General features: G+C 33.2%; 1 protein-coding gene across 1 annotated transcript; it reads right to left on the reverse strand.

Moving 5' to 3' along the window:
• Window positions 1–2,986: 2,986 nt before the first annotated feature.
• Window positions 2,987–5,701, reverse strand: LOC131652533 (protein MAIN-LIKE 2-like). The gene is made up of 6 exons (XM_058922417.1): window positions 5,594–5,701; window positions 5,217–5,408; window positions 4,871–5,120; window positions 3,767–3,828; window positions 3,373–3,642; window positions 2,987–3,274 (listed from the first exon to the last, which is right to left on the reverse strand). The coding sequence occupies exons 1-6, from the start codon at window positions 5,699–5,701 to the stop codon at window positions 2,987–2,989; spliced, it is 1,170 nt and encodes a 389-aa protein (XP_058778400.1).
• Between the last annotated feature and the right edge of the window lie 14,541 nt (window positions 5,702–20,242).

Here is a 20,242-nt window from a genome sequence, read left to right on the forward strand (position 1 = left end):
ACAACAAAGTCTTACACACACATGAGTCACTAACCCACATCCATTTGGGCCACTCCAAATAGGAGAGAAAATCCCAACAAGAGAGAGAGAGAGAGAGAGAGAGAGAGAGAGAGAGAGAGAGAGAGAGAGAGAGAGAGAGTGTGTGTGTGTGTGTGTGTGTGTGTATGTTTGTGTGACCTTAGTAAATTGAGATCACTGCACTTAATACTAAAATTTTGTTACTAGGGAAAAATAAGACAACAAGGCATATGATCACAAGGCGGACCTTTAGCAAATGAAACTGTTTTTTATGATGTTCTTGAAATTTTGATTTTTTTAGTCGATCATCTGAACTTATATTTTACTTTGATCCCTTTGTTATCATTAAAAGCACCTATACCTATTAACGTAACCACAAGTAATCCTTTGTAGAATCACTTTAAGATCTCATTTGATGATTGTCCAAAGTTAAATACAAAAGTTGAGAGTATGTCAAAAGTTCATTATGTCATTGTCATTGGTTGTTTAATCTGTATTATGGTTTGCACTATACCAGATTTGGTACAAGATTTAAGTCAAGTTGCATGTTTGTTTCGAAACATAATAAGCGTCACTAGGAAGCAGCCAAATGGATCTTCAGGTCATTGAAAGGTACATTAATTTCGGAACACTTCATGCAAGTCTCTCGGTATGTAAATGAACAAACCGGAACTCATTCCCAACTCTTGCGGTTTACAAGAAAAAAAACCGGAAGTCTTTTTATAACTGTTCCGGAAAGGTGAAAACCAAACCGGAACACTTTTAGAAAGTGTTCCGGTACGCTTTTGTCAAACTGGAAGAGTTTCCCAATGTATTCCGGAATGCATTTTCGGAACTCTTTTCATATGTCTTCCAGAATGGTTTTTCCATTTTTTGATTTTTGTTTTTGTTTTTTTCAGGTATGGAAATTCCGCTCCAGATTTGTCAAAAAAACGAGACAGTTGTAGATACCACCTTTGCTTTCACAACTTCTCAAAGATTTGTCACACGGGAAGAGATTATCTGATGGGTTAAAGAGACTGAAATCAACAATAAAGTGAAATTTATCATCACTCATTCGAGCTTCGTTTCAAAAAAGTTTTTATGAGGTTGAGCACGCACACATTAGTCCATTTTATGGTCATTTGCGTGGTTCGGTATCGAGATCTGCTTTGAGACGCATTGCTGAAGAGTTATTGAGGCTTGATTATGTGTTAAATAGTAGGGAAAATATGGTTGTACTATGAGAACAAGTTACGGGTTACCTTGTGCTTGTGAGATGGGAAAATATGTTGTTAATGGACTCCCATTACCAATAGAACTGTTCATCTTCATTGGAGGATACTATCTATGGAAGGTGAGTTGCCTTTAGATGAGGAAGCCGGTTCAGAGGTGGATATGAGTAATGCAATTGATGAATTGTGGAGAAGGTTTAAATCACTAAATGTTGTTGGGAAAAGAGCATTGAAAAGTAGGGTTTGTGAACTTGCATATCCCATAATAACTTCATTGTGTCCACCACCTGAGAAAATAAAAACCAAAGGAGGAGTGAAGAGGAAAGGGAAGAAACCGGTTGGGTATGATGTTTATTGGGATCCTTCAGGTTATGAGTATGCTGACCGGGCGTCTCAATCTTCACAAATACAATCGCAAGCATCACAAACTTCCAGGAAGCAATCAATGTCAAAGAAGCAATCACAGTCAAAGAAGCAGGATTTCACTCTTCAGTTTCCATATCATATTAGGCCATATATTAACGAGGTTGTTAATATTGAATTAGATGGTAATTGAGGATTTAGAGCCATTGCATCATTGCATGGGTATAGTGAGGATGGTTGGACAATGGTTCATCGTGAGTTGGACATGGAAATGATAGATAAGTAGGATTTATATGAGAGATTGTTCAGAGCTCGATTATCTGAAGTGAGAAATGGATTGATGAAAGATAATGTTGGTTTTCAACCACCGGATAAATGGTTGTCACTACCAAACATGGGCTATTTGATAGCGAATCGGTATAATGTCATTCTTGTGCATCTAGGCAACCCGTGCTTGACTTTTTTTCCCATGACAATAACATATTCTCCAAGCGCCCCTACATACTGCATTGGCCTTGTCAACAGTAATCATTGGATTCATGTAACCTTTATTTAAATTATGTGTGTTAATTTATATATATATATATATATATATTATATATGACATAATTAAAATTACTATGTAATCAGGTTAATATGAAAGAAGGCTTCCCATTGCCACCCATCACATTAGATTGGAAAATGTTTCGTTATCAAGCTGCGACATCTTGGATGTTAGGATTTGCAGGACGTCTTCAACATTGAGTTTTTATTAAATGTAATATTAACCCTTATTTATAGGACATTTTGGCAATCTTATCCACGCATATGTGTTGGTGCAATCTTATCCATGCAAATGTGTCGGTGCAATCTTATCCATTCAAAAGTGTCGGCAAGATCGTATCCATTCAAATAAAATATAATACAAAATAAACCACAAAATAAATCATAATTTAGAAAATATCTAAGTGTATCAAAATAAAGGACAATCCATAAAGTGTATCAAATAAAAAACAAAAAACAACAACAATAATCAATGCTCGCGTGCTATACGTAAAACCTCGAATAAATCAGCATACACTGGATCATCCTCCTCTGCCTCCGCCTGTAGGAGATAACGGTGAAACCAATGTGGAAGCACAAGCCCAATCTGGATCATCGGGTCCTGCATCAAATACATGAACTAGAACCTCTCTACGCGAACAAGGTGGAGGCGACGCCAACTGAGGATGCGACACACGGTAATACCACTTCAAATATCCATCAACTATCTCAGAGGGGAATCTGATTGTTGCGGTGTCTCTAACCACATCCGCCATGCTCCAGTCATAACCAATCCACTTCACCATAATGTCATCATTGCTCATCGTATCAGCAGGAGGTGGCGGCGGAATATACTGACTAAGACCAAACTAGCGTAGACACCTGTCAGATAAGTATGGAACATGTAAGTCAGCCCAAACAAGAAAACCTCTGTACAGAGATAGCTCGTCAAAAGGACGGTGACGTCTGTGATCCTTGAATGAGCACCATACGACGTCTATAGGTGTCAGTTGGTCCAAAATCGGTCTAAGCTCATCCACCTTCATGGCTCCTTGCTTGTACGACCATCTCATCGCACGAGGAAGCCCATGATTTTCAGATGGACGCCAGTTCTCTCCTTTCCTTCCAAGTGTGGGAAAGTACTCATGAATCCAACACTGTTAACAAATAAATTATATCATATAAAGAATATAAATAAAAATATATGAATTAACATACAATTAATTAAAGGATAAAAATTAATTTACATGAATACCTGTAGAAGAGTAAGATATCCACCTAGCTGCTTGCAACTAAAGATAGATGCATCTCCAAGATGTCGATAGAGAGTGACTAATGCAGCAGATGCCCAACTGTAAGCACTAAGTCCATGTAAGTCTCTAAAAAGAAACAAATATCGGGCCTCGAAAAGAGTAAAAGTCTTGTCAGAAAAAATCGTACAACCCACCAACATCATAAGATATGCCCTGGTCACAAATGCCCAGCTACTAGCAACTTGATGCTCCACAAATTTATCATATAACCACTGCAATGAATAATAAGATCCCCTGCAGTCACGCACATGTTGAGTCATCTCACCCCTCTCCACTCCCAAGTACTGGATGCCAAGCTCAACTGCCATCTCCTCAGTGACATACTACTCTAGATACCAGAACAAACCCCCAATTGGCAAGTGCAGCAGACTGGCAATGTAACACCCTATTCCCCATCGCTATTTTAAATAATAAAATAAATCAGATTAAGTATTTGGATACTGTTATGGACATGATTATCAAAGGATAGAAAATGTTTTTAGCTTTCTACCGGTTCGAACGACGCCTCAAACGGACATCCGAGTCAAAAGTTATGGCTTTTTGAAGTTTTTAAGAAAAATTTCATTCCGACTAAGTAGAACCCGGTTCCCCCAAACTGCGAATCGGTTCCCATCCCCAAAATTCCAATTTTTCAAATACAGAGAGTTTGGGAACTCGGTTCCCCCAAACTAGGAACTGGTTCCCGCTGTAGCAGTTTCAAAAAAACTCATATTTTGCTGCTACGAAAATCCACATTTCAAAACTCCAAAACCCCAACATCCCCACACGAAAAATCATCAATTTTTATTGCTTTTTGAAACAATTATCAACATCAAACACCAAGTACATTCAAATAAACAACATAAACACATCGATTGCACACAAAATCAATCGAATATGAACAATCCTACAGTTTTGTCTACCCCCAAACCTAACGTGAGATCATCAAATTACCTACAGTTATATCCCTTATTAGATAATCGGAACCCCGCCCTTACCTTAGGTTTTTGGTTCTCCAGTTCAAGCAATCTTCTTCCTTCCCTTGATCTTCCTTCTTCTCTCTTTGCCTTTGCCTCTTTCCATGGTTTCTCTTTTTTTCACGATCGATAAAAAATAAACCTATTTTCCTCTATTCTTCTTTTATCAAATATACCCTAAACTCCATATTCCAACAACGCCCTTCTCTAAATTAAAATAAACTTAAATAATTATTTTATCTCCAATAAGATAATACTTATCCCATTATTTTACTAATAATAATTATTGTAAAATAACAACATCTAGCATTCTCACTACACCTCCCTTTTTCTACATTTTTAGTAATGCACCTCTAAGGACTTATTCTTCACAACCCTTAACTCTTATGAATCATAAGGTACTACCTTACACTAAGGCACCTAACATCACCAACATACATGACAAATAATCATTAAAATAATTTAAGTAAAATTGGGGTGTTACAGGCAACATCATCCAATGTAATCGTCATCTCACCAAATGGCATGTGAAATGACGATGTCTCTATATGCCACCGCTCCATAAATGCTGAAACAAGATTTATGTCTATCTTGGTCAGACTGGTTCTTCGGAGACAAGTCAGACCTGACCTAGACACCACATCTTCCATCTCTGGTGGGAGCAAATGAGGAATCCTCTCCTTCAGCTTCGTCCCGTGTCCTGCGACTTTAAGCTCCTTTTTGAGACCTCTTTCCTGAAAATAAATAAAAATTAACATTATAACATATAAGAATTAATTAATTTTAAAATAATAAAATTAGAATAAAATAGATAAATTAATTTTACTTACCTCTCTGAACCATAGACGTCGAGCAACATGGTGCTCGTATCGAACAAGTAATGATCTATCCGAAGGTCCTCCAGGATACCCAACTAGCTCAAGTGGTGGCTCTGGAACTGGTACAGACATACCAGCTTCATCTACAGTGCGACATCGTCCAGTAGGCCTCCCGTTTGATCCTAGAGTACGCATGTTGCTGATCTTAAAAAAAAATACAAAACAACATTAAAAAAAAAATCAGAAAAAAAAACATAACCGAAACAGTTGGAAAATGGGTTCCGGTGTGTAAATTATTAGAACCGGAACAATTTCAAAAAGGGTTTCGGTACGTAAGCCTTCAAACCAGAACAATTTCAAAAAGGGTTCTGGTACGCAAGCCTTCAAACCGGAACAATTGCCAAAAGTGTTCCGGTATGCAGGCCTCTAAACCGGAAGAGTTTTTGAAAGTGTTCCGGTGTGCATTGTCTCTGAACCGAAATAGTTTTCCAATGCATTTTGATGTGCATTTTGTGAACCGGATGACTTACCTAAAGCGTTCCGGTTTGTCGGAAATGTGAACCGGATCAGTTGTAAAATGTGTTCCGATTTGTGTAGTTTTGCATTTCTGAGAGCTTTTCGTTAACAGAGGGTGAAAAGGTGAAAATGAAAATAATTCAATCACCATAACATGGACTACACTCAATCTAATGGGAAGCCAGAAATTTAGACTTGTAGTAAGATTGCTGTTTGTTTCTTACATAGTTGATTAATTGTTTGGAAATTATGATTTTATATTGCTCTTCTCTTTTTGTTATTATTTCCTATATTATAGATAACTTAATATAACTTGTTTGATAAACTATTAAAATATAACTTTTAAAATTATTTTGGATTTACTTTTAGTGAATAAAATATAATATAAAAGAAATGTTTGCCAAATATCAACCATATATAGAGACATGTGGTATTCCAGAGGACAAATATGAAAACTCTATCATTGTTGGAGTCTAATTCTTTTCCTTTAATTTATGTATTTTTTTCTCAAACTTTTTGGTTACGAGGGTTTGTACTATGAATAACTACGTTTTTTTTTATATTAGATCTTTGTAGATAAATTTATCTTTAATTACTCGGTTTATATAATTTTTTAGTAGGGATTCATGCAATTGTCATATATCATGATGCAATAAAGTTACATGAGTAAATATTGTTTGACCTATAATAATTTTAGACATAAGTACTATTTGAGCTGTGATATATGGATTAATGTTTGTCAGAATCTTCTTAAATTAAAAAAACCACCTAAGATATGAGGGGTTTTGATTGAAGAAGAGGATTATGTGCCAAGAGATTTGGCATAATTATTTTATTAATTCATCGTGATAATGAGAATGCAACTGTAGTGCACAGATGAAATTACATAGCAAGGGTATATAAAGAAATCAAGATCTAATTGTTTTTTATCAATAGTTTTGTAAAGTTATATTATACATTTTTTTTAGTTTATGGTGTTTATGCCTTCATAACCTTCATAGGTTTTTAAGAGATTTAAGTAGGGGGTGGCAAAACAGGCCCGACCCATTGGGCATGCCCATTTTGTCCGCACTTTTGTGTGGGGAGGACCAAGGTTTTATGCCCTCACCCTCTAGTGTGACCGCCGCGCCCCGCCCTGTTTTTTATGCAGGCTTTTGCGGGCACGGACATTAACATAAATTTTGCAATTTTAGACTTAAAAAGTGCAGTGCCCGCGGGCTTAGCCCGCCCCGCCATCACTTTTCTGCGGGGCGGGTAAAAGTTTTAGGACCGCACCATCAGTCATGACCACCCCGCCCCATTTTCTTGCAGGCTTTTGTGGGGCGGGCTTAAATGGGACGGACATGCCCGTTCGCCACCCCTAGATTTAAGTAATTTTATCTAAAGAGAGAGGTTTAAAACTATTTTCATGTGTGTGAATTGTCTTAGTATCTTAGGAGTTACTCTTATACATTTGCAATACACTAATCACTCAGACACATGATCATGCGAGCTTTCACACTTTCTCTCTTTTAGAACCTTTAAGCTTCAAGATCCCTTGCTAAATTTAGCATTGATTCAACATTTCATCTGAGTCTTGACTTCTTTTTTCTGATGAGGCTTTATAAAGTTTCTTTGATAGAAACCGTCATCAAAGATTGCTTGACAAAAGATCCTCAAGGACTCCACCAAATGTCGTTTGACATTAGGTGTTTTCATCATCAAAACCATTAAGGATCACTTGCTACTAAAATCATCTGCAGATGACTGTACATGAAAGCACATAATTGAATAGGTTGTATCCTCATGGATAATTTTGAAAGTGTTTCATACATCTTTTTGCAGAATTACAATGTAAAACATGAAAAAAAAACTCATATATTCCTAAGGCAATAAAGATGATAGCTTTTGCTTTTCAATTGTACTATACTGATTTTCTCTATCTTCTTTCGTTTAGATTTCTTTAAATTTGTTTTCCACAACACGATCAACTAAATGTGTGAAAACAAATAAACCTTTTTTTACAACACTTAAGATATTGCAAATCGCAATCCATCCCCTTTTAAAAAATATCATCTTCTCTTTTCAATAAGCATACTCCATCATCATTGAAGAATAAGGGTCTGTTTAGTAAGTGGTTTGAAGTCATTCCTACCTCTTGTTAGCTGGAAATTTCAACGACTTGGAAATGCTGAGTTAAAATGAAGATTGTTGAAAGAAAGTTATTTCAAAAAGAAATTCAAATTGATCTCATGAAGGTTTTGACTAACAAGCTCATGAGTGATTGTATTTCGCTAAGTATTGGCGAAAGGTCTTATTTTTGTGAAACAGATGAAAGTTAAGATGTTTTGGAAGCTTCAAAAAGAAATGCTTCGACAATCACGTTGGTTGATTTTGGCGCTTCGAAGGGAAGGAGTTTTTCAAATTTAAAGTTTGGTCTTATCCAAAAGGACGCGTGAAAGTCCGAGGAATCGAAGGACATGCGAAATAGCGAACGTGACATTCTGTTAGGAAAAGACCGTTATGGTCGAATTAGTATAAATTAGAATCTTAGCGATAGGATTTAATGTGTTAAATTATATACAATACTCAATATCATTCAAAGTACCAACGTTTACCGAGAAACAAGTTTTCTAAGAATGTATGTATGATTCACCAAATTTTATTCAATTGTCATTTTATCTTTACCAAAGTTCTTTTAAATTTCAATAAAATTAGTATTATTTTTTAAATTTTCAATAATTATTTTATTTTAAATATTTCAATTTATTAGGTTTTAATTTTTTATATTATATAAAGTTAAAAAATTAGTTTTATGATAATATCATATTTAAAAAAAAATTATTTTTAATATCTTTTAATTTACTATCATATTAATTTTTATTTATTTTTTATTATATTATATTTTTTATTTTAAAATATATTTTATTGGGGAAAATTAATAGATTATTTTCTTATCCTATCTTGCCGGATTCTAACTCAGCTCATATTCAGGATAAAAATTTGAACTAGTGAGACATGATAGGATAAATTTCAAGATTAACTTATCATATCATGTTGTGTCATCAAACACTGAATTGAGATATGATAAGATACAAATATCCTATCCTGTCTCTTATCCTGCGCACCAAACGGTGCCTAGGTGTCATGTTTTCCACCACGAGTTAGTGGCCATTGTAAAAAAACAGAATAATGCGCCATATTTCACCATAGTTATTTTTTCCAAACATAGTGAAAAGTAGAATGGTCATGTGTTCGTTACCCAGCTATAACATTTTGGCATTTTGAAATGGTACATCACTATATTTCACCACAGTTGTGAACTTTAACCGGTGTGATATATACACTTGAGTTTATTATATCTTTTATGGAATACTTGTTTCACAAACTCTCACTGAACATATAACCATTCAAATTGATTTAGAAAATAATAATCTAATAAATTAAGTTATATTTATATAACAACTTACACTAATCAATGATTTTCAAGCTTCCTGCAACTCATTATCCATCTCATGCTTTTTAACAATTAGAATTTGGTTCGGTGTTTCTAGTTCTTTGATCATCACTTCCTCATGTACTAGTTTATTCTGCAAAGCATTTGTTGTTGATATTGGTATGAAGACCTGCAAAACAAAAAACTGATTAGATAGTCTGAGACGCTGAACGCATTGTCCTCAAAGATTTTCTGCATATTACTAATCCCTCATGATTTAACAGACTCTTCTCAAAAATCAAGGATACAGAACTCGCAAGAAATTTTTTATCTCTAATGTGATATTGTTACCAAAAAATATATCTTTTTGTATTGTTTTTTTAGCTCTGTATAAGATCTCAAATATATAATAATTTTAAAGAAACAAAACATTTTTTAACGTTGAATACGTTATGAATAACTGATATAAAATTATTGCATTATATCTTCCCAACAATTACTAACCAATAATTTATTTTCTATTCCAATGACTTTTTGATACTGTATCACAAAATTTGAATAAAACAAATTAGCATTAAAAGCTAATAAGACTAATTTATATCACTTGATTTTCCTCAAAATTATTCAACAAAAACTATCCAAAATTATTCAATATCAAATTTGAAACTTGTGTACGGTTAGAAGATTTAATCTCTCATTTAATATTATCATTAATTTAAAATATCACTTAAATGACAATAACAATTAAATAATGTTTATTTAATTATTAATAAAAAAATATTTTAACTATTATTTGTAAAAGAAGTTTAATTAAAAATAAATTCTAATTGATTTAGTAAACTATTTTAAAAATTAATTACTTCTTTTTATTTTATTTTTAATAATTACAACAACATTAAATTTATTGAGAAATTGTGATTCCTCCTCCTCCTCCTCCTCCTCCTCCTCCTCCTCCTCATCATCATCATCATCATCATCATTGTTATCATCATCATCAACATCATGATGATGATAATGATAATGATGATGGATCCGAATTTCTCAACAAATTTGATGCTTTATAGAATGAACTAGTAGTGAAGGAAGTGTTAATTGAAGAACTAGAAATATTAAACCAAATTTTAACTGTTACAGAGTGAGATATGGTTAATGAGTCACAAAAAGCTTGAAAAACATTGATTAGTGTAAGTTGTTAATCAAATATACAAATATAACTTGATTTTCCAGATTATTATTTTCTAAATAAATTTGAAAGGTTATATGTTTAGTGAGAGGTTGGTAAAACACACAACTCACATACGATATAATAAACTCAATTGTATCTTCAATCACTCTATTGTACTCTAGAAATGTTAGATTGAATGAAATGAAAATTGCAGATGAAGTCAATCAGAGAATTTTATAACCTGAGAGGGTTGGCCTAGTGGGAGGGTGCTTGGGTCTCAAGGGTTTGCTCCCCTTGAGGTCCTAAGTTCGAAGGAGCCTAGGACCAACTTTCGGAGGCTACGTGGGACAGTAATGCTCTCGGGTGGATTAGTCGGTACGGAAGGAAGAAGACCACTCTATAAAAAAAATCAGAGAATTTTATTTTACATCATATAGAGAACAAAAAAAAACATATATAACATTCTAAACAATAATAACAACATATAACATTCAAAACATTACTAAGTCACAACAACAACAACATATAAAATTCAAAACTTTGCTAAGTCATATATAAAAACGAGAATATATAACATTCTCACAAACACAAAAATACAAAAACAAAGAGTTTGAACAACAACAATAACATAACTCATTACATGAATGATTGAAAAGTTTCATGTATAAGAAATGTGAAGAAGAAGTCAAAGAAATGAATTTCGTGTTTTCTTCTTGCAAGTTTTGTGTCATTTTTCCTTGATATATACAAGTAGGAGAAGATATGATGGAGGTTTGTGAAGAAATTATGTGTGTATGTTTATGGAGATTGGGATAAGGCGTGAGAGGTTAGGGTTTCACTCGTGGAGCTAGGGAGGTGTTGTGTTCAGAAGTGAAAAATGCTTCGCTTATATATGTGATTTGTTTTAATATGAAAAAATAAAGGAAATTTTTTTACCACAATTGAAAGCTAACAATCATGGTGAAATGTCTCTCAATAACACACTTTTACATTTCACCATAATTGTTAGCTTTCAACTGTGATGAAAAGTTGTTTAATTTTAATTTTGAAGTAAAAAGAAAAGGAACACGACTCATTTATATTGAAGAAATCCCAAAATTGCGAGTGTTGGGATTCAAGGCGTTTCCCTCTTTTATCTTTCACCATGGTTCTTACCTTTGACCGAGGGAAAAAGTTATTTATAAATAAAAGAAAAAGAAATGCGCCTAATGAATAGATATTACCTCGTGCTACCTTAAAAGTATTTTAAGGTATTTGAGTGATGCAGTTTAGGAAAAGGGCCTATGAAGGGATTATACTCCAGAAAAATGCAATTTGCAAGGAGTTGAGGTCGACAATGAGCTGGAAAAGTCATAAGGTAGCGAAGGGAGAAGGTCGACATCGTAGACAAGCGAGATGGTTGAAGCATGTCCGTCGACCACGTTGAGGATTAAGACTTGTAAAAAGTTCTAAATATATTTTGGATGTTGGTGTCGAAACAGACACTCGAGCGGGACATTTAAAATTTGAAAGCACCAGCAGATACGCAAGAGTATTCCAAAAATGAGCGCCAAAGACGTGGGGAGCAGCTAACTTAAGACGTGTCAAACGTTTAACAAGTTTTAGGCTATAGGCGGTTAGGTTATAGTCATTATAAATAAAGGATCCAGCGAAGGATTTTGTGTGTTCATTTGTACTAAATCACTTAGAAAAACATTACATTCCGAGCGTAAGGAAGCAGAAAGTTTCAAGAGTGCTAATGTACGTGAATCACCACTTTAATTTCAATGCAATTTCCTTTCTTTTCAATTATTCCTTTTGATTACCTCGTTATAGTTTCTTTTACTTTTGAACAAATCTTTTACATCATCATTTATGTTTTCTACACTAATTCCATTATGATAATGGAATTCACTAAAGGTGCACTCGTTGTGTATTTCTTTTAAATGCTATAACTTCTTGTTGGTCACGAGTCACCCTCAGTCAAGTCATATTAATATCTTTTTGTGGAAAACCATACTTGTTCAACGCTTTGGAGAAAACCGTTTCTTACATAGTCTAGTATTTTGTCGAATTGAGCAAGTCATCCTTAGTTACATGTCTTAGGATCAGCTAGTCGATCCTGCAAGTGACCCTTAGTTTTTAGGCTTTAGGAAGATTAGCGGTTTTTTACCATTTTCCACAGTAAACACCTCGGTGGAATAAATGGTGGAGGTAAAAGTCTATTACAAAATGTACAATATGTAGTAGTGTATTATAGAAATAATTTTTACGGTGTGTTTTGAAATGAGGAGAAACCCTTTATTTATAGGAAAGAAATTTAGCTCAACGAGCCTTTAAATGATCTAATCGATTAAGTGACAGGGTTAACCGATTAGAAGCTTCAAACTAACGTCAACCCTAATTTCCAAAAAGGAAATCCAACAACAACTTTGTGTCTTAATTGATTATGAGTGTTCTTAATCGATTAAGACACTTTTTCCTTGCCTTAATTGACTATATTAAGTCCCTAATCAATTAAGTAATGTACAAATGCTTCCAAAATGATTATTAATACTCCTGGTCAATCCCACAAGCACCTTTATGGCTCCTTTATAGGTTTTAAGGTGTTTTAGAAAATTTAAAGACGTTCAAAACATTTTTAGGTAAGTGTATGTATTGCCTTAGTAATTTAAAAGTTACTCTACTATCTTTATAATACACTGATCACTTAGACATCAACCAAAAAAGCTTTCACACTTTCTCTCTTTCACAAACTTTGAAGCTTCAATAGAGCTTTTTGATAGACACTGTCATCAGATATTCCTTGACCAAAGATCATCAGGGACTCCACCAAATTCCGCTTTACATTAGGTGCTGTACTTATTGAGATTGGCTATGACATCTTTGGTCTTACAAACAAAAAATCTCGATCTTAACAAAACATCTTGATCATTACTTGACTGGTGAAAACTTCACGTTATAGTGTTGTCATCTTCAAAACTATATTGTGGATATTTGAAAACTATATTGTGGATATTTGACGGTTGCATACATTTGTAACTGTAAACACATAGATCCACACGTTCTTCCATACCTCGAAAAAAGAATGAATAAATATTTGGTCTTGAAGTACCAGATCCTAGTGCAATTTTAGGAGCATTAATGCATCTTTCTAATTATACGTGTATAAATATATCATTTTTGACAATACATTGTCATAATGTAGTTATGTATCTACACAAAAACATTACAACACAATTTAACATATACTTCATTACCTTAAAGGTACAATGAATATGAGTATTAATTGATTATGCATGTGTAGGTTGTTTATCAATCTTCATAATGATAAATCACAAACATCTTATTTGTTTATATGCGGTGGCACAACCATTTCATGAAGATATCTGAAATAAACCTTAATAATAACATCATCAAACCACGCAGAATATTTATCACTACCCGAGACAAGTAAGGAATATGTTTTGTTGAAATCTATAATTCAAAACATACAAGAGATATATGGTTTGCTGTTAGACAATAATATACACAATAACTATTTATGAAGATAGCATTGCAAGTATTACTTGGTTATTATATTAAAGTAGATCAAACAAAATGTATGTTTGCAAAAAAATTCCACTCTTCATGATCTTAAACAAAATTATGGTCTAAACATTTAATAAATTCATTTGTGCGATAATCTTCCAGTTCTTTTCACAAATTCATTTCTAAATAAATCTTTTAAGAAACTACTTTTAAAAAATAATATAAATGTTTATTCGTTAAAAATTTAATTTTTTTTTCTATTTTCAAAACAAATTATGATTTTTTTTTATAAAAATAGTATAAGTTATTTTAAACTCTTTTTTATGAATTAAAAGACTATGACATCAAGTAACATAAATATTTATATTATAAAAATAAAACTTAATCAAGATTACGTATTTTAAATATAATTTGTATGAAAGATTATTCAAAATAATTTAAACTTAAGTGATTTTTTAAATTTTGATATAACAAAATTATTTTTGCATATTGTTTTAAAGAAATAAAACCTAAATTGATTTTAGATTGTTACATATGGTTTTGGTAGTGGTATAAGACTAAGTTTTGATTTTTTTTTCTTAATGGTGTTTTTGGGTTGTTAAGTGGGCTAAACAATTCTCCTTCCTATCCACGTGAGGAGATTTTGCCCTGCCACCTCCCAAATGTACGTGACACCCCTCAAATTTTCATAACACCTAAAATATTTTGACAATTTTTCTGTTAAAAGTATCACACAAAAAATTTGATAGTGTAAGTGAAAAGAGTAGTATGAAAGTAAAAATCAGGGCTGAAGACTAACGAAGATTGTAAGTGAAAAAATTTGATGCCTGAAAAAATATACCAATTTTTTAAAAATCACCAAGAATTACCATTTTTTTTCTAAAGTATTGGAAAATGTGGTAGTGTAAAATCACCAATATTTTTGAAAAGCTCATGCATTTATCAAATATTTAGCAGGACTGTGAAATATTAGGTAGTTTAAATTTCAACCGTTCAAATTTTGCCGAAAATTTTGTACGATAGTGATTGAATCGACAGTTGTGCGTGATCCATAGTGAATCCAAACTTGTATAAATTGGGATCATGTTTTGTTAAAAAATCTTTTTAAAATGTATATGGCAGTTGTGTATTTCAACGACGTGAAATCGCCTGTTACTTTTCAGCTCTCGGAGGACACCACCAGTCTCGTTGTTCTAAGATCCAAATTAGATAATCTGTTACCCCACACCGAGAATAAAAAGATGGGTAAGATTGCGTTTCATACACTATCAATTGATATTGAAGGAAATGTGAACTACAACAACATTACGTTGAAGACTGGTGAAAATTTGAAAGTTATGTGGAGAACATATCATAGTAGGCCAACAAAGGGATCAATCGAGTTTGATGTAACAATTTCTAGATCAGTCAATGATATCATTAAGATGTTGTGAAAGCATCACCTTCTAGACTTCTGACAATTATCTCTTTTAGATGGCATCTTTAAGCCCATCTCCAACAAGCACTTCTTAATACTTCAAGCTCGGATACAGTCTAATGTACGACTCATTCTGACTTTCATATTATCAAAACCAGATGGCATCTTCAAGCCCATCTCTGGCAAAATTTCCTATCTCAACAAGGGCAAATTTCTAGGTATTCTAGTGTTCAATCCTCTTCCACCTTCAGATACCGATTGGCATACAAACCATTCTACATCCTCAGGTTTAAGAAGATTGAACAGGGGCAGCTATCATACCCCAAAATTTGCCCACCATATTTTTATGCAAGTCTCATCCAAGTATCAAAAGCTCAGACTTAACTGAGTGCACACTCTCTTAATCAAAGACTCTTAAATTAGGGTTTTGAATTCCTTGGTGAAAAAGGATAAATAAAGGTATCTAATGGACTTCATATGATTCCTTAGGTTTCAAACTATATCTATGACAAAATTCAAGTTTCAGTTCCCAAGATTGCTCAATCAATTGCCCAGATAGTCAACAGTCGACTAGTTTGACCTAAAAGTCAACTGTGGTCAAAATACAGTCAAAATTCCTGATTTTTGGTCAACATCCTTATTTTGAAGTAAAATTCATCATTTGATCAAGGTTTGATCATGATTCATCAAGGAAAGTTCAGAAATCAACAAAACTCAAAGTTTCTAAATTAGGTTTTTGACCTAAAAGTCAACTAAACTTTGACCAGCCATAACTTTCACATGGAACATTAGAAATTTCCCAACCAAAGCCTATTTTGAAGGAAATTGAATTCTCTACAACTTTGTCTCTATAATGCCAAGGCAAAAAATGCTTAATTTAAGAGATATGGTCCAAAAGATTATAGGTCTTTTTTAAAAGTCAACCAAAATTAGCAAATATTTGATTGGAGAGAGCATTCCAATCATATTCAATCATCAATTAGACAATATATTTGACTCAATTTCGTGGAAATAAGATTGGATTGAAATTGGCCTATTTTAGAAGTTTTTACAAATCAAATTTTCCAAAACTTCAATCTTTGATTCATCAAGATTTACTTCAAAATTGTTGACCTAAACCCTTCCACTATAAGTATACAACTTATTCGGATGCCAAGGACACATTTTCACTGCCTCAAGAACCCTAACCCGAGGTCACAAAATTCAAGAAAAAATTGAATTCGTTCTTGGTGATTGTGATTGATTCAAGGAGTTTTGAAGGTCCAAGCATATTCCTGGAACATCATTGATTGTTCCCCGATCACAAACGAAGTCGGAAGCCTCAAGAATCATCATCCCTAAGCCACAGTTTGCATCAAAATAAATTAACTTCAATTCCATATATACATGCATTCTTAACATGATTTGATATTGGATTTGTGTTTATATTGATGTTCTGGTGATTTATGGATTGTTTGATTTGAGCTTTGATGCATGTATGGTGTTTCACCATTGTTAGGGTTCGTCCTCTTCAAAAGAGGGATTCTAGGTTACACGCGATTTCAGGTCCAATTAACAGGTCCATTAGGTTCGTAATAGCGTATAGGTGTGATCTGGGCTTTTGTTTTTGGTTCTTGTTGCGTTTTAATACAGGTGCAAGAATCATGGATTTTGCTACGAATATATGGTGGCAAAACCGTAGCTAATTCGTAGCCAACGTTTCGTAGCCAATTCGGCCTAGAGGGAGGAGGAAAATGATGAGTTGGCGCGACGTAATTGGTCCGTTTCAAACAATTTTTGGCGCGCGCTCTGTTTAGTGGACGAATAGATCCGGTGCGCCCTTGTTCTGTACATGTACCATACTCCCTCAGTTCCAGCCGTCAGTTCCTTCTTCCAGCCAATCCAACGCGCGCAGAGATGCAGGTCCACCATGGACCTTCCGGATCTCACCATACCAGATCACGCGCCAAGTTTTTTTAATAATTTTTTTATCTATTTTTCTTATTTGATTTATTTTTGTTTCTTACTTTTTTCTAATAATTATTTTTTAATTAATTAATTACTTTTTAAATTCAATTTAACTTAACCTTAATTTTTTTCATAAAACTAAATTTTTTTAATTTAATTTAGATTAATGATTTTAATTAGTTAAATAATTAATTTAGATTTATTATTTTAATTAGTTAAATAATTAATTTAGGATTAATTAATTAATTTAAGTTAAATAAAATAGGTTAAATAATTTAGGGTTAATTTAATCAGGATTAGTCCATTTAAATTAATTAAGTTTATAGCCAATAATTAATTTTAGGATCGCCTAGCCTCGATTTTAAACAAAACCCTAGGTAAACCTAGAAGTCCTAGGTAGATGTTGTCCGTTAACTTGATTATATTTTACTAACCTTTTTCATTATAAAATGTTTTAAAATCAGGGTTCACCCTTTTGTTTTCAAAAACTTTTTGTCTCTTTAATTTTAATTTGGTTTTATTTGCCATTTATTTTTTGCCTTATTTTCATTTGCCTTTTGCTTTGTCTTGCTGGTATATTCTATTAACTGTGGTTAACTTGTTCCCCCATTTGGGGTTTGCCTTCTATTATGTTTCTATCGTTTGCCTAATTTTTTGTATCTTCCCCAAAGCCATGTAATAGTAATCAGGGTTTATTTTTTGCCTTTTAAATTTCTGCCTTTTATTTTTTGCATTCACGAGTTTTTGGCTATGTAATCCCCCACCCGAAGCCTTGTAATAGCGTAGGAACTTTTAATTCTGCCTTTATTTAACTGCGTGGTTAGTAACCCTAGGGAGTGATAAACCATGAATTGAACATAAAATCACTAATTTTACAAGATAAAATACCCGAACTGAATCACTTGATTGTGGCACACACACACACCTTTAATGGTAACCTTCCTCTTATGCTGCCTTTTCGATTAAATAGTCAAGCCCCTCGGATATAGGGATACCTTAGCCTGCTGCCTACGAACAAAATTATCACAAAAAGATCTCGTCCCTTCGATGTTGCCTACGATAAATGATCTTGATGATAGTCCCTTCGAATACTAAGGTATCCTTATTGTTGCCTTAAAATGACTATTATATCCTTCCCTAAAGACTACTTACCCTCTCTATAGTAGGGACAGTTTTATGGCGAACGATAAGCCTCGATGATCCTTTTCAAATCCAATGAAAGGACTACCTGCCCTCTTTATGGTATGGATAGACCTTTCCAACTAAAGTCTTAGAGAACAAAAAATTTAACTTAGGATAATTGCTCTTAAATGCTTGCTCTATTCAAAATTTAAATTTCAAAATTACTTTCCACTCATTTTCAAATCAATTCAAAAAGGCTACGTTTATTTACAAGCTAAAGTCCTTATTCAAATCTTTTCAAATCACACACGACACTCTTTCAAACAATTCAAACAAACAAGTGAGCTAAGCAATTAAGAGCCCATGGATAACCATGGATACAAAGGGTGCTCATACCTTCCCTTTGTATAACTTACCCCCCGAACTCAAAGTATTTTTAAAAGGTCTTTTTCTGTTCTTTTAGCCTTTTCAATTGGATAAAATAAAAGTCGGTGGCGACTCTTGCTATCCGCACATTTTCTAAAAGTCAGTTCTCCCATCGTATTACAGACATCTAAGAACTTTTCCAGCTTTGCCTCATAGGTGGGCACCTTCAGCGACGAACGTCCTTGCAACAAATAAAGTAAACAAACATAAGTTATTTTCAACATTTCAATAAAACATAAAAGGATAAAATATGTCTGAGGTCTTCCTAAATATATCATAATTCAATTTTTGTTCCTCTAAAATTTTCTTTGAATAATGGTCATTCTAAAGTTTTTCATCCATAATTTTGGTCCATGCCATATACTTCCTTTAATAGAAGTTGACATGGCATGCCACGTGGAAGATTTTTGGTGTCTAGACATATACTTAGCAATGACATAGTGGAAAACAATACTAACATGGCATGCACCATCACTTAAGGCCAACATTATACTTCTATACAAAAAATATGTAAGATTGAGGGGGTTATAAACCTCTTTAAAATAATTGAACATAGTAGTAAAAGGTGAAGATTCACGACATAAGCCCAAAATCCGTCTATAAAATTCAAAATCCGTCAATAAAAAAAAAAGTAGAAAATGAAGATCTATGAAAATCAATGCATTTATCATTTGATGTGTGAGTAATTGAAATATCTCCCCAACTCAATGATATGTCACCCTGAATGCATGATTTGTGTTGAACTAACCATTTTGTAAATGCAAAAATAAAGACATAAATGAGAGAAAAACTTTCCGATAATCAACTCCTGCATTAAAAATAAAGGCATAAATCTTCATCTTTTATTGACACATTCTTAGTTTTATCGACGAATTCGATTTTTATCATGAATCTTCATCATTTAATTAAGCGACCAAAGAGAAATAATAAATTAAGTTAAAGAAAGAAATCAGTGTTTTAAAAACTGAACCGAACCGGCCAGTCGGATTGAAAATCGGAAAGGTCACCGATCTGGTCTGATTGCTGGATTAGGTATGCTATTGAACCGTTGAGAATCGATTAAAACTAGTCAAAACCGGAAAAAACCGGTGAACCATCAATTTTAGAAAACCGGTGATTCAAATGCATACTCTTTTTTTCCGCACAAACCGACGCTGTTTTCATATATTTTTATAAAAAATATTATTAAAATATAATTAGACTTTATTCAAACCTTATTTGGAACAATTTTTCTCTACTTGCAATTAGACTGATTTAAAATTTATTTAAATTTATATTTTGTATTATTTTGTTGTGATTGATGATTATATTTAGAATTTGAATGTAAAAAATAAACAAGGGAAATTATGATATTTTAAAATTGTTAAATTTTGTAGGTGTTATGATACTTTTTAGAGACTAAGTCATTTGGTTCAACCGATTTAATAAATATATAGTATTGCAATAGAGACCAATTTATTCAACCGAGTTATCCGGTTTAATCCAATTTAATCATGCGGTTTGACCAGTAACCCAGTGGT

The sequence above is a fragment of the Vicia villosa genome, linkage group LG1 (assembly GCF_029867415.1).
Source record: "Vicia villosa cultivar HV-30 ecotype Madison, WI linkage group LG1, Vvil1.0, whole genome shotgun sequence".
Taxonomy (NCBI): domain Eukaryota; kingdom Viridiplantae; phylum Streptophyta; class Magnoliopsida; order Fabales; family Fabaceae; genus Vicia; species Vicia villosa.

What these genes read in the sequence shown, in the direction of transcription:
- LOC131652533 (XM_058922417.1), bottom strand. Translation starts at nt 5,701, where the DNA reads ATGCATTGGAAAACTATTTCGGTTCAGAGACAATGCACACCGGAACAC. An exon ending in GACGTCTATGGTTCAGAGAG is followed by an intron (nt 5,121 to 5,216) that starts GTAAGTAAAATT and finishes ATTTATTTTCAG; the next exon opens with GAAAGAGGTCTCAAAAAGGA. An exon ending in TACATTGGATGATGTTGCCT is followed by an intron (nt 3,829 to 4,870) that starts GTAACACCCCAA and finishes TATTTAAAATAG; the next exon opens with CGATGGGGAATAGGGTGTTA.